At 36.3% G+C, this 15,352-nt stretch overlaps 2 protein-coding genes across 14 annotated transcripts in view; one reads left to right on the forward strand and one right to left on the reverse strand.

Annotated features, from left to right (window-relative positions):
* The window catches only part of LOC110345474 (uncharacterized), a 793,246-nt gene that overhangs the window by 458,003 nt on the left and 319,891 nt on the right, over positions 1-15,352 (forward strand). The gene's annotated exons all lie outside the window — the stretch shown is intronic.
* On the reverse strand, positions 3,993-5,215 carry LOC101703332 (UDP-N-acetylglucosamine transferase subunit ALG13). Its single transcript, XM_004862837.3, has one exon. It carries the CDS (start codon positions 5,213-5,215, stop codon positions 4,721-4,723), a length of 495 nt encoding a protein of 164 aa, XP_004862894.1. The 3' UTR covers positions 3,993-4,720.

The following is a 15,352-nucleotide window of genomic DNA, read 5'->3' on the forward strand; positions in this document are numbered from 1 at the left end:
AAGAATTGTGAGACCAGGGGATGTGGGAACCAAGTCATCCCAGAAGATGGCACAAGTTGTGGTGGAGACTGTAGCGGGTGCCTTCATTCTCCCTAAACACCATTGCATGTCTAGTGGAGGTGGATGGGAGAAGAAGTCAAGGGCAGATAGAAGGTGGAAAACACATGACATGAGCTTCCAAGGCACAAGGAGTTTCATTAAAGGCAGGAAGGATCAGTGGTAGGCTAAGAAAAAGCTTATGTTATTCTGTCTTTGCAGTGTCTCCTGGAGACAACAGTAAGGGATCCAAGGTTCACATTCCATGATGTGATCCCATAGTGAAGGAGGCATTTGTTTGCCAAGAAAATTCTATGGGATCTGTGGAGAACCAGAATATAGGTCAACTTTGGGGACTAGGCCCCTCAAAATGGTGTGGTGGTTGGGCACTAGCTTTAAATTTCAGGTGGTGACAGACTATAGGGATGCATAGTTTCAAACTGTCTTATGGTTCTAGAAACATTCAGAACTGTGTCACAGAGTGATAAAATAGAATGATGACATTTTAGAAGGAAATCTGTGACAAAAAATATCAGTTACAAAAATCAAGTAAAAGATGCCCTTGTTGCTTGTCTGTGTGCATCTGGGCAGGGGCTCCTTGAAAAATGCTATTTTGGAAAGATAACCATCATATTTTTCTCTCCACAGGAAAGGACAATGAATATTGATTGCAGGAAGAGGGATTTTCAGAAATGAGAGTGTGCAAGTGTGAAACTGTGTGGGAGTTTGGAGAATGATTAGGACACAAGGCTTAGAGAGTGAAGAGTTGATAACCTAAACTGTAGGTAGTGGTCAGGTGGGGGAAGGGCCTTGAACACCAGACCTAGGGATTTGGTCTTAGTCTACAGACTGAAAGGGGAGTGTGACATGAACCATCGTTCCTCAGTTTAGAAATGTAGATAAATGAGAGTGCTATGGAGAATGAGGGAGCGAGCATAGCAGACCTCCCAAAAGGCTACTGCTGCTGGCCACTCACTGATGAACACCAAGTACCTGTCTGCCAGGGAACTTTAATTTAGGTGAATGGAATAAAGAGTGTTTATAACAACTGTTATAACAACTGTTATAACAACTGTTATAAAAGAGTGTGATAAGGTGAAGAGGGATTGAAACACTGAATTGTGAGGCTTTAATGAAAAAGGTGGTGTACGCTCTACACACTGAGGGGTAGGTTTTGATTTCTGGTGACAAAGGAAGGGAAGAAGATATTTTGAAAATAGAAATTGCTGTGGCTGAAAGTATAAATTGTGCTTGGGGGCCAAGCCAGAGGTCTGCTAAGTTTATAACATGGATTCTTAACGCTTATTTCTGTCATGGACCTGTTTGACAGTTTGGTGAAGGCTATAGAATCCTTAGAATAATATTTTAGATACATAAATCACACTAATAGGATTACAAAGGAAAGCAAATGTATTGAAATAGTCATCAACATAATAAACACATTTATAATACACAAACACATAGATTTCATTAGTAATGCAATAAATAACAAGATCTAGTAGAAATCCAATAATGACTGTGATTTTTCAAGTTGATGAATTTGAGTGATATTTGGAGATATCTGCAACAACTGTAATGTAATATGAAAATATCTGAGATCTCAGTCAGTCACACTAATATTGTGGTTTGGTGCCTACTGTCATAATTGAAGAAAATACAAAGTTGAGAGATTATTGAAAATAAAGGTGAGTATTTTCCCAACCAAATACATGTACTCCATAAAATCTATCCACAGATGCCTTGGGAATCATGGATTCCAGTTAGACCCCCTGTTAGAGAAGAGGGGATAGTAAAATAGTATATTGCAGTGTTGCTTTAAGTTATGAGCTCTACTAGGACTTTACAACAGATTTGATTTATTCAAACCTGGAAATGACCATGCTTACTGAGTAAGCTGAGTGTGCCCATGACGTTCCAGTTCTGCAGGCTGCTGATGTGTTTTGGCATCCATAGCCTAAAAAGACCTCTTGATGATTTTTTTCAGAATAAGGAAAGCATTGCTCTCAAGTCCACAGAAAAGCATCAAATGCAAGGTGTAGAATGGAGGCCTGAGTAGCTCGGGTGGTCAGTGGACAGTATGCTCTTTATTTGCTCTCCAAGCATCAGGGGCCTGGGTGGAGAGCAGGAAGGATGTTGCCTCCTGTCCTGGCAGATGTGCTGTTCCCAATCTTTTTGTTTTGGGCTGCTTAGCTACTTGTTATTTGGAGAAATCCTGGTAAAACACAAATGGAGCAGTCAGATGGAGAGACAGAAGGAAAAGGTGAGAAGAAAGTGAGGTGCCTGTTGGAAAGGCTTTGTCGATGGTAAGTGAGCCCAGAGTGCCCAGCTTTCTGCACTGAGGGACAGTGGTCGCCTTGTGGTTTTGGATTATGTGACAAAAGCTGTGGGTTGGCTGGTTGCATCGGAGAACTAAAGGTGTCTTTGTTTTCTAACAGTGAGGTGGAAATAGAAGGGCTTTACGTAGATGGCTCAGGTCACAGCCTGACCACACACAGCAGGGACCTTGGCTGCTCTGAGATCTTGAGGTGGGGAGGAAACAAACCTTTCTAGCTCTGCAAGTCAACTATTCCCTCCTTTCTTCTCTGGGCAGAATGAGTCTTGGTGATGTGGCCAGCACTGTGCTTGTGAAATTTGCTCTCTATTCAATTTATTACTGTTGTTCCTTGTGTTCCCTGGCCCTTTGGGACACCTGGCATGGCTTTGAGCTCAGGGTCCTCAAGGCATCCCAGCCAGGCTGCATCATGGCTCCTATCATCCTACATCAGATGCCTGTGCTCCCAGAAAATGTCAACTATACCACTCACTGCACAGAGCTGAGCCATTCTCTCTGTAAAGGCAAAGAGGAAACATCTGATGTTGCAGCGAGCCATCTGGCTATCTTTGGAGACTGAACATTGTACATTAATTTTTTGTTTATTACCTTTCTCACCCTCAAACATTTAGGTGGTGTTAACTGCAGTGTTTGTTAAACAGGATTCCCACTGCAATCCATCCTTTCAGTCCCAATCTGATGGGCAATTACCACCACTAATACACTGCTAGTTGAGTGTAGCAGCAAGCAGAATAAACTGCCTGGTTCTGTTTCTCCTGGATGGTGATCAGTTAGCTGTGCTGGCTCTGTGAAACATAAAGAAAAAATATATCCTAGAATGATTTAGTTTCTTAAAGTTAAGAAATTCAAAAGGAGTTTCCTTGGGAAAGTGGAGTGCGTTGATGGAATTGTACTGTCTGAAAGTCATTTACATAAAAGGTACAAAGAAGTTAGGTGGGTCATGTCTTCACTGGATTTGCAGGCAAAATAAATCCTAAGACAGTTTGAATGGATTTGAGTCAGTGTTTTGCAAAATTAGTACACTCAAAGACCACACGGGGTGTAAATATCCCTTTTCTGCTTGTCAAAGGTATGGAGAAGCCAGATCAACAATCTAGATTTGACAGGGGCACCTGTGTTTGTACTGACTTCTTCTTTTGCTTCCTCTTACAATGTATGAACTACCAACTACAAATTAAAATAACACCTGATTCTACATAACATTAAGAGGAGAAAGAGAGTTGCTCGTTAACTGGATCACTATGCACACTAAATTTGTCCCTAGTTCCTCTTTCAACCAAGGCAGGAAGATGTCTCTGTAAATATGAGGTGAAAGTTGTTTCCATTTGAGAAAGTGACCTGGAGGAAGGTGCAAAGACAGAAGAGAAACCATAATATAAGAGAGAAAAGGAGGAATTTAGAATAAAACTGATAGTTGACATTTATAATTTTTCTTTAACTCGCATTTCAGTGATGAGTGATAAAGAATTCTCTGTATATTGAATCTCTGAATATTGAATATTTGTGATTTCTGACCCTGGTCTCTCAGGGTCACTTGAGCAAGGGTATAAATGGTTTACAATACTGAATGGTAAAGGGAAAATAGAATAGGTCTTTTTTTATGCCATCATATACATCATTTATTATTCACTTGTAAAACTATTATAAGCACATAAATTGTCAAATTTTCTATTACAGTAAATGTTTATCATTGTGAGAGGCTATCTTTAAATGTTAACGTGTAAGTCCATTTTTATTCTTCTCAGTTTCCTAAAGTTTTGATACTGGGCAAGATTTTGTCACTGTATTTTAGAGGGAAAAAAGTGAACATATCCACCTCACTCTACTCCTCAGGATAAAGTTTTTCCAAGTACACAACTAACTTGGATCATCATTTTTAGGCAATTACTGACCTTTTTTATTTCAGAGCACAACCCATTATTTATACTTCCTTTTAAAAAAATTGGTTCCTTGGATTATGAAGCTAAAGATGCTGGTTCTCATGCAAAATATTTTTAAAGTTTTTACTGTTTCAGTTTTTTACTCTAAGGAACATCAAACTATATTTGTGATTCTTGCTAGTGTTTTCACATTTCATTTTTTCACAATGCCAAATTCATTTGGGATTCTAGGACCAAACCTCTGAATCCACATTACATATTGAAGATTAGGGAAATCCAGTATGTTTCCTAAATTTCAATTAGGATTTGGACCTAAAAGCAATGTTCACACCATAAAATTTCCCATACATTGTATAGATGTAGGAAACTTATTTATATTATTCTACAAATATAGATTATGTATTTAATTTGATTTAATCACATTCCATAGATTAGATTTGGGGGTGTTTTTAAAGTGTTGAGAGTTTAATGTTTATTTTTGTAATCCAACAACTTTATCTAAAAATGCAGAAAATTTTTCTGGCTGGCCAGGAGGATAACATTTCAGTGTTGATAATTCCATTGACTGTAACAGCCCAGGAAGCATGCTGCAGGTACAGTAGAAGAAATGCCCCTCTTTGTGTAGCTGCTTTGCCAATTCCAGCTGATGATTGTTCATCAATTTTTCATTTATAACTACCACAAGTGCCTTGCCTTTTTCCAGAGTTTCCAAACAGCTTCCTGCACCTGCGTGACTAATAACAAGATCTGGTCTCTGAAGATCTTCTTGCAAGGAATCTTTGTACCTGTAAACGTCCAGAGTAAAGAACTCAGTGCTGAATGGTTCAGGCACCACTGTTCCTCTACCAATTTGGAGAGTAGGTCGGCTGTAACCGAGGCTCTTGAAGATACAGAGACTCTCCTGCGCTGACATACGTTCATTGAGCTCGTTGAAACTGGTCCCTACAGTAACAAACACGCACTTCATCACGAGGGCTCTAACGCATAATCACGAGGGCCGGAAGTGACGTACAGGGGCTACGGGCCACTGCCCTCCAAAAGAGGCGGAAGTACGTAGTGGCCATTTAGAATAGGTCTTTAAGGAATGTGAAATTTGAAGTTCCGTCCATAACCAACATTTTAGAGACACTCAGAACTTTATGGTTAGCATCTCTTGTTCTTTTTCCACATGCTATATTTATGAACACGTACAATTTTTGTTTTGTCTGTAGTATCACAAAGATAGTTACCTAGCCAGGGAGCCTAGATTTCCTTTGGGTTGCTGAAAATGCAAATTTCTAGGTGTCGGAAATACAACTCTTTATTTTCCTTAATCTTATTATCTGTGTAATGTAGGTTACATTGAGACATGTATACTTTGAGTAGCTGGAAGGAAAACCATGCTGGCCCATAGGTAATTTGGTGGCTTGATATTGTTTGCACTGTTTTGCAAGGACAACTTAAGTAAAAACCTAATGTGGGTAATAAACATATGGATTCATTCTCTAAAACTGGAATTTTTGGATGTTGCATTTCAGATTGAGTATTTAGCAGTTTTTTGGCTATTTTACATTTTGTTCCTAAATCCTCTAAAGTCTTGGTTTGTCAATAATTTTTGTCAAATTGGTTTGGAAATGAAAACAGCTTCCTTTTTTTCTCAAGCAGAAAATCTGACATGTGTAGTATGTTATGTTGGAAAATGAGGTTTAATAAATATTTATTGCTAAGCTGAACACTAAAGTCTTGTGACTTTCCTGATTTTGGGAATGTTTATAAATGCACAGTGTACTTTAAATAATAATTAATTGTTTTACAGGGTGTAGTTGTGTTTCTTATTTTCTGGTTTATGTCTTACAGCTTTATTGTTCCTTCTTTTAGGTTAGGGCATTAAAATTCATAAGGTTTATATATTTTAGTTATTTTTCTGTCCATAATTTTATCATGAAAGAATTTCACTCAGTGGTGCCGTTGCCTGCCTCGCAAGATCAAGGTCCTGAGTTTAAACCCCCATACCAAAAAAAAAGAAAAAGAAAAAAAAATTTCAAACTATTTCCAGTGCTCTTCATTCCTTCCTGAAAATCCAAGTTCCTGTCAGTTTGAAGAGCTTCCATTAACATTTCTTATGGTGTAAGTTCGACTGTGATAAATTCTCCTTGTTCTTTTCATCTAAAAATATCTTTATTTCACCTTTATTCTTGAAAGATATTTTCAGGGAATCTGGAATTCTATGTTTATAATTATTTTTCTTTCAGAACTTTATACTGTTCTACTATTTTCTGGTGTGTGATGAAAAGTCAATTATTATTTGAATCATTTTTTCTTGTATATAATGATTTTTCAAAAAGTTTTCTATATATTTGGGTTTTTTTTTTGCTTAAATTCTTTTATTGGTACATTTTAGGTATATAATACATTTACATTTATTATTGAGTGCTTGTACCTGTACATGGTGTATCTTGGTTCTTATTTTTTCCCCATTCCCTGTGCTTCCTTCACCCCCTCCATACTAACACTTTAAATATGATATATTTAGCCACTGTATTATTTATATCATTCTGTTTGGGGTTTACCAAGCCTCTTGAACTTGTAAATTTGTGTCTTTTACTGAATTAATGATATTTTTGGCTTTTAACTTTTCAAAAGCCCTTTTTCTGTTCTATTTTCTCTTTCCTGTTCTCTGTAACTCCAGTTACCTATGACATATGCATATTTGATTTTTTGACCTTTTGTCTCATAGGGCTCTGTTCTTTTCTTTTATAAATTTCTGTTAATCTATCTTTCCTCTCTCATCACTTTTATTCTGTTGTTAACCCTATCTGGTGATTTCTTAAAATTTTATTTTTCCATTCTAGATTTTCCATTTATTTCTTTTTAAAAGTTTCTGGTCATCTGTTAATACTTCCTATCTGTAAATTGATTAAAAAGGTCACTTTTATTTATTCCTTGAGCACCATTACAATGGCAGCTGTGAGTCTCTTTCTGACCATTCTGTCATCTGGGCCATCTTGTGGGTGGCCTCCCAGGGTCATCTTCTTTTAAGAATGGGTTATGTTTTGTGAATGCTGAGTTCTTTTGGATTATATCCTGAAGTTTATGAATGATTTGTTGTGGAAACTCTGCATGGTGGATATTTCTTTGAATAGAGTTGATTTCTTTTGTTATAGTGGGCAATTAACTCAACTGGACAAAAGTAGAAGTGTTGCCCACTGGCCACCAGCCAGAGCCTTAGCCCGGTGTTTCATCCTTGGTGGCACTGCTTGTAGTATGCCCATAATTGTGTGGTTTGGTGGTCAGCCCGAGAGATGGGAAGAGTTTGTACACAGAATTTAGAGCTCCTCATTTCTGGCTCTCTAGATCTTGATATCCTTCCTTCTTGCTAGAAGCCATGAAATGTGCACTCCCATACTGTCTTCTTTTTTGAGGGCCAGCTGCTCCCTCTAACCTCTGCCCTAAATATTACTGCTCTTGGTTGTTCTCTTGTGTCTTGCAGGAGTAGACTTTTTGTTTTTGGATTTTGTCCAGAATTTACAGTTGTTATCTATGGAAGAGGCAGTCTGTTAGGAGTGATTTTGGAGGCCGTTTGGCTTATTTTTGAGACTTTGGTCATTGTCACACATCGGAAGAAGAAACTAGTGCTCTTTACTAGCTCTACAGATGCACCACTGGTCAGGTATTCATTGAGTTGGTTGCTGTATGCTTATGTCAATGTGTAGTTTAGAGGACTTCTTTTTTGAGTGGGAAACTATGAAAATATATGCCAACTTGGATCTGGCTATGGTGTGTAATTAGAAGTCTAAATAGTCAAAAGCTTCTTCTGATACCCTTGTGCTTAAAACAGGGCAAAATCAGTTACAACAAAAGCCATTATAATTACTTCTTTCTATCAAAGTGAATTCCAAGGTTAGTATAACAGGTTCATTTATTTCAAGTTATATTTGATATAAACAATTGTCATCCTAACAAAAGATCTGAGGCAGCCTTGGATGGTTAGATATGATGGGACTTGAACTATCTTAATGGACTCAAAACATGGGAATGGTACATATACTCCCAGTTACATAAGTTAAAAGCACAAGCATCATGTAAATCTATTGACATTTTTGCTTATGTTTAATGTTCTATTGTTTAGTCAAACAATAGACCAATACATTTTTTTTGGGGGGTGCTGTGAATTGAGAACCTTGTGCTCCAATGCATTTTTATAGAGAGATTTTTATCAAAAGTAGTTTGAAGCTCATTACATAGTTGATTTTCAACCTGCTAAAATATTAGACACTTATTTACAAAGTCTGCAACATAGCCTAATTGTACTGAGTAATCATTAAATATACTTTGGGATATAAGTCTAAATTTGAAAAACTCCAATTTTATTAAAATCAGCCCTGGAAAACTTTATTAAATATTTCTTAAATTAAATAGGTCCTACACTACTATTCTAGAAATGGGAGTTGCAGAAACATCTTTTTTTTTTCTCTTTCTTTGGATTTCTGATATTATTCACTGAAGAAGTCCTTGAGTAGATATTATTCTCTTTAAAATTCAAAATTGAAAGGCAAAATGATCTACCATTTCATGGTTTTTTATTTTGGACTTGATGTGGATTACTTTGCTTCTCAGTGACAAGCCTTTCTTTAGCAACAACTCAGTCACTTAGCTATTGTGTAATTGTTCTTATTTATGGTTTGTTCTATCATTATAGATATATGTGTATGAAAACGAAAGCTTAATCATATTCCAAGGCTTTTCATTAGATGATGGTCAGTCTAGTTGAGGTAGAAATTGCATTTTGAATACATCCTTTCATATATAGCCTGATCTATCATTCAGGAAATACATTTCCTACAATATGTTTTGACTTTGTATCTTGTATTGGATAGCATTGGAAAATAGCTAAGTTGAGTATTTAAAAAAAATTAATTCTCATGGTGATATTCAGACTCATTATTTCTTTTTTAAAATTTAAATTAAATTTATTTTTAATGGATACATAAAAACATAAAAATTGTACATATTTTTGGAGTACTATGTGATATTTTAGTACATGTATGAATTGTGTAAACTTTAAATCAGGTTAAGCATGTCTCCTCATTTATCATTTCTTTATGGTGAAAACATTTAAAATTCTTTCTTGCATCTTCTTGAAGCACACCAGAACTTTTTGCTTCCATCTAACTTTAACTTAGTACCCACTGATCAACCTCTCTTCTCTCTCTGCCTCACCCCTTATCTTTCCTAGTCTCCAGTTACCATCATTCTACTTTCAACTTCTATGAGATGAATTTTTTTTATAATTTACCTATGAGTGAAATCATGGGGTACTTGTCTTTCTGTGCTTTACTTATTTCACTTAACACAATGATCTCCAGATCCATTCATGTCACAAATAGTAAGCTTTTATGGATGAATAGTATTCCATTTTATATGTGTACCATGTCTTTGTCCATTCATCAGTGGTTTGACACTTAGGTTATTTCCATTTCTTGGCTATTATGAATAAAGATCATTCTAAGGCATAAATATTACTCTGCTAGAAAGTTTAGTACTGCTTAACTGGTTGATAGAATGTTATACTGTAGAGCAGAAGTGAATTGTTTCTCCATGCAGTAATTACCTGGTTTGGACATAGTATATGTTTAATCAGAATCTATTTGATTTACATTTAGCGGGATGAAAAAAAAATCCAAAATAACAATGTTCTTTGGGGATGTATAATTTTTATTTGAGAGCTTATTAACTACACTTTCCTTTAACTTGAAGCTTTTTGGTTTTAGAATAATTAAAAATTGACAATTTTGTTGACAAGTAATATTGCTTTTTTGTTTAAATGGTCTTTTTTATTTAGTCTAAAAAGGAAGACTCTAAAAAATAGATGTTTTCAAGCACTTTCCCAGGAAAGGAGGAAAAAAAATCCTTGAAACTTTATTTATGCTAATAAAATTTTTCTAAGTTATAATCCCATCTGAAATTGAAGCTGTTAAACTTAGGTAAGGATATTGGCATATAGTATCATGTCATAAATGCCTACTAAGTTGAATTTTGTGGTTTTGGATGCATTATTGGTGTTGCACTGACATAATTGTATCCTAGATATTAGTGAAATTAGAAGATGAAAGTAGGCTCAAAAGAACTTTGAGGAAAGTGATGGGCAGGAAAATATACAACTGTGTGTATAAAAACTTTTTAGCCTATTAAATTGGATATTTATGGGGGAATATTTGCTTCATAATTCATATATAAAATGTGTATATACTTTTCACTACCGTGACTCATGTTCATATTTACAAATCAGTGAGCTATATCAGCATCTCTCCCTATTCACAGATCTTTGTTCTGTCTAAATGAAGGTGTACCCAGAGAGCGACAGAACTTTATGGGCTATGTTACTGGCCTGTTATGTTTTTAGCTTGCGCTGTGTCCTGACGTCCTCCTTCTCCTCTCTTTTCCCTTATTCTTGTTCACTACTTTAGAATTAGTAAAATTGTGAATATCTTTTTTTCATTAATTTTATTGGTACATTTTAGGTATACAATATGTTGACATTCATTATTGGGAGTTTGTACCTTTACATAATATATCTTGGTTTTTATTTTTTTCCCCATTCCCCCACCCTCCCTTCGACCCCTCCACTCCTCCTTATTTACAAAGACTTTGTTTCCATTTTTTCCTTTTTTCATATTTATTTCTTTCCCTTCTTTCCTTTCCCCTAACCCTACTACTTTCTCTTCCCCTTTGACATTTTCTTCCTATTTCACATTATCTATTATACACTTTGATCCTTATTTACACTTTCAGTTTTTCACACCAGAGAAACTATTAGGTATTTACACGTGTGACCTATTTATTTCACTTAAGAGTATGGCTTCAATGTGCATCCATTTACCTATAAATGTCTCTAGTTTCTGGTTCTTTATGGCTGAGTAGTACTCCATTTTATAAAAAAAAACAACCAAAAAACCCCACATCTTTATCCAGTCTCCAGTTAGGCCTGATTTTATAAAGTTCTTTATATATTCTATAGTAGACCATTGTCTGAGGAACAGCGGGTAAGAATCTTTTCCAACATTGTGGGTTGTCTCTTCACTCTGTTGGTGGTTTCTCTTGCTGCGCAGAAGCTTTTTAATAAGAGGAGATCTCATTTGTTGAGTCTTTGTGCTAGTTCACATGTGACAGAGGTTTTGTTCATGAAATCTTTTCCTACTCCAATGTCTTCAATAGTTCTACCTAACCTTTCTTCCAGCCGGTTTAGTGTTTCTGATTTAATATTTAGATCTTTAATCCATTTTGATTTTAGTTTAGTGCATGGTGAGAGATATAGGTCTAGTTTTAGTCTTTGGCAAGTTGAAACCCAATTTTTCCAGCACCATTTATTAAAGAAGCTATCTTTCCTGCAGTGAGGGTGGTTGGCTTCTTTGTCAAAGATGAGGTGGCTGAGTGTGTCTGTTGTTTCTGCATCTTCTAATCTGTTCCATTGATCTTCGGGTCTGTTTTTTGCCAGTACCATGTTGGTTTTTTTTTTGGTACTGGGGATCGAACTCAGGACATTCCACTTACAAAGCAGGTGGTGGCACCACTGAGCTGAAGCCCTGGCCTGCTGTGCTGTTTTTGTCACAGTAGCTTGTGTAGTATAGTTTTAAGTTGGGGATAGTGATACACCCTACCTTGTCTTTATTGCCTAGAGTTGCTTTTGCTATCCTAGGTCTCTTCTTGTTCCAAATGAATTTTTATATTTTTTTTCTCAAGGTCTGTGAAGTATGCTGATGGAATTTCAATTGGGAATGCATTGAATCTATATAGCAGTTTGGAATTAAGGCCATTTTCACTGTATTGGTTCTTCCTACCCAGGAGCAAGGGATATCTTTCCATTTTCTGACATCCTCCCCAATCTCTTTTTTCAAAGTGCTATACTTTTCAGAGTAAAGGTCTTTGATTTCTTTTGTTATGTTGATTCCTAGGCATTTCAGTTTTTTGAATGCTATTGTGAAAGGAGTTGTTTCTCCAGTTCCTCTCTCGGTGAGTCTGTTGTTTGTATATAGAAAGGCTATTGATTTTTGTATGTTGACCATGTACCCAGCTACTTTACTGAATTTGGTTCTTAAGTCCAGAAGACTTTTGGTGGAGCTCTTGGGGTCTTCTATATAGAGTATCATGTCATGTGCAAATAACGACATTTGACTTCTTCATTTCCTATCCTTATTCCTTTTATTTCTTTCTCTTGTCTAATTGCTGTGGCTAATGTTTCCAAAACCATATTGAACAGGAGTGATGATAGTGGACATCCTTGTCTTGTTCCTGGTTTTAGTGTGAAGCATTTCAGTTTTTGACCACTTAGCATGATATTGGCTGTTGGTTTTTCATAGATGGCTTTTATCAGGTTGAGATGAATTTTCAGTAGAGTTTTTATCATGAATGTGTGTTGGATTTTGTCAAATGCTTTTTCTGCATCAATTGAGATGGTCATATGGTTTTTGTCCTTGGCTCTATTAATATAGTGTATTGTATTTATTGATTTGTGTATGTTGAACCATCCCTGGATCCCTCAGATGAATCCCACTTGGGCAGGGCGTATGATTTTCTTGATGATCTTCTACTTGCCAGTATCTTATTAAGGATTTTTGCATCTATGTTCATTAGTGGATTGGCCTATAGTTCTCTTTTTTGGTTGGGTCTTTCTCTGCTTTGGGGATCAAGGTGATATTTACTTCCAGAAATGAATTTGGGAATATTGCTTCTCTTTCAATTTCTTTGAAGAGTTTACACAGTAGTGGCAATAGTTCTTCTCTAAATATCTTGTAGAATTCAGCAGTGAAGCCATCAGGGCCTTGGCTTTTCTTTGTTGGTAAGTTTTTAATTACATTTTCAGTTTTGCTGTTTGATACTGGGTTGTTTAGAATTTTTAGGTCTCCTTTGTTCAACTTTGTTAATTCATATGTATCTAGAAATCTGTCTGTTTCTTCTGTGTTTTCCATCTTATTGGCATATAGGTTCTTAAAGTAGTATTGATGATCCTCTGGATTTCTGCTGGGTCCATTGTAATTTCACCCTTTTCATTCCTATGTTCATGAATTTGGGTCTTTTCTTTACTTTTATTTACTTATTTACTTTTTTGGGGGGTACTGGGGATTGAATTTGAGACCTTATACTTGCGAGGCAGGCGGCGAATCTTTCCGTTTTTGGTAAGGTTGGCTAAGGGTTTGTCAATTTTGTTCATTCTTTCGAGAACCAACCTTTGGCTTCATTGATTTTTTTGTACTGTTCTCTTAGTCTCCATCAAATTGATTTCTTCTTTGATTTTAATAATTTCCTCCCTTGTATGAGCTTTGGATTTGTCCTGCTCTTCTTTTTCTAGAAGCTTGACATTCAGCATCAGGTTGTTTCAATGGACTTGCTCTGTTTTCCTTTTATGAGTGTTCACTGCTATGAGTTTCCCTTATAAGACTGCTTTTATTGTGCCCCATTGATTCTGATATGTTGTATAGGCATTGTCATTCAATTGTAGAAACTGTCTGATTTCTTTAATTTCCTCTGTGACCCATTGGTTATTCAGAAGTGTGTTGTTCAATTTCCATTTGTTTAAGAAATTCTTGTTTCCTTTGCTATTGATCTCCAACTTCATCACACTATGGTCTGGTAATATACAGGGGACAACTTCAATTCCTTTGAACTTACTTAAATATGTTCTATGAGCAAGTATGTGATCTATTTTGGTGAATGAGCCTTGTGCACCTGATAAGAATGTTTATTCTGATTTCATAGGGTAGAACACTCTGTAAACATCTTTTAAGTTCATTTGTTCAAGCATTTGATTGAATTCTAGTGTTTCATTGTTTATTTTTTGTCTAGTTGATCTACCTATTTGTGACAGTGGGGTATCGAGTTCTCTGATTACTATTGTATTAGTGCTTATTGGATTTTTCATGTCCATTAGTATTTGTTTCATATATTTGGGTGCACTAGTGTTTGCTGCATACATATTTATGATTGTCATCTCTTCCTCTTGGACTGTTCCCTTTACAAGGATGTAATGGCCTTTTTTCTCTCTTAGTGTTGGTTTGAAATCCATTTGATCTGCAAATGGGATAGCTACTCCTGCTTCTTTTTAAGTGCCTGTCACATGCAGTATTGTTTTCCACCCATTAACTTTCAGTGTAAGAATTTCTTTTTAAATTAAGTGTGTTTCTTGTGTGCAGCATATTGTTGGATCTTGCTTCTTGACCCATTCTGCCAGTCTATTTCTTTTGATTGAGACCATTAACATTGATAGTTATAGCTGATATGCATTGGCTTATCCTTGTCATGACCTTTTCCTGTTGTTGGATTCTATCCCTTTCCATTTCATTTCTTTCTTTTTTTTTTTTGGTACTGGGGATCAAACTTGGGTCCTTGCGCTTGCAAGGCAGGCAACGGAACCACTGAGCTAAATCCTTGGCCCTCCATTTCATGTCTTGTTTCGCCCAGTGGATTCATTCTGCTGGGCTTCCTGGGGTTGTGACCCTCATTGACTTTTCCTAGGGTATTGGTTAAAATTTTTTGGAGTGCTGGTTTGGTATTCATGAAGTTCCTAAGGTGCTCTTTGTCTTGAAAGTATCTTATTTCTCCATCAATTTTGAAAGATAGTTTTACAGGGTACATAAATATGGGTTGGAGGCTGTTCTTTTTCTTTTAGGCCTTGAAATACTTCAATCCAGGCTCTTCTTGCCTTGAGGTTTGTGTTGAGAAGTCTGCTGTGATTCTGTTGTGCTTTCCTTTCTATGTGATTTGTTTCTTTTCTCTAACTACTTGTAGAAGTTTATTCTTCTGTTGGGTTTCTGGAATTTTACCCATTATATGTCTAGGTGTAGATTTTTGGTACTGGGGATCAAACTTGGGACCTTGTGCTTGTGAAGCAGGCAGCGGAACCACTGAGCTAAATCCTGGGACCAGGTGTAGATTGTTTTTGATCACAACTTTTTGGAGTCCTTTATGCCTCACTTATGTGTGTGTCAAGTTCTTTTCCCTTGCTTGGGAAGCTTTCTGCCATTACTTCTGCAAACAGTTTTTCTATGTCATTTGCACTTTCTCCTTTTTCTTATTAGGCTCCAGTCAGTCTGATGTTATTCTTCTGTGCATTGTCTAGCAGCTGTTGGAT

The sequence above is a fragment of the Heterocephalus glaber genome, unplaced genomic scaffold (genome assembly GCF_053883595.1).
Source record: "Heterocephalus glaber isolate CG9 unplaced genomic scaffold, H.glaber_assembly_v1.0 deba00001543, whole genome shotgun sequence".
NCBI classification, from domain to species: Eukaryota; Metazoa; Chordata; class Mammalia; order Rodentia; family Bathyergidae; genus Heterocephalus; species Heterocephalus glaber.

Excerpts from the sequence above, each read along its gene's own strand:
- LOC101703332 (XM_004862837.3), bottom strand. The coding sequence starts at position 5,215 with ATGAAGTGCGTGTTTGTTACTGTAGGGACCAGTTTCAACGAGCTCAAT.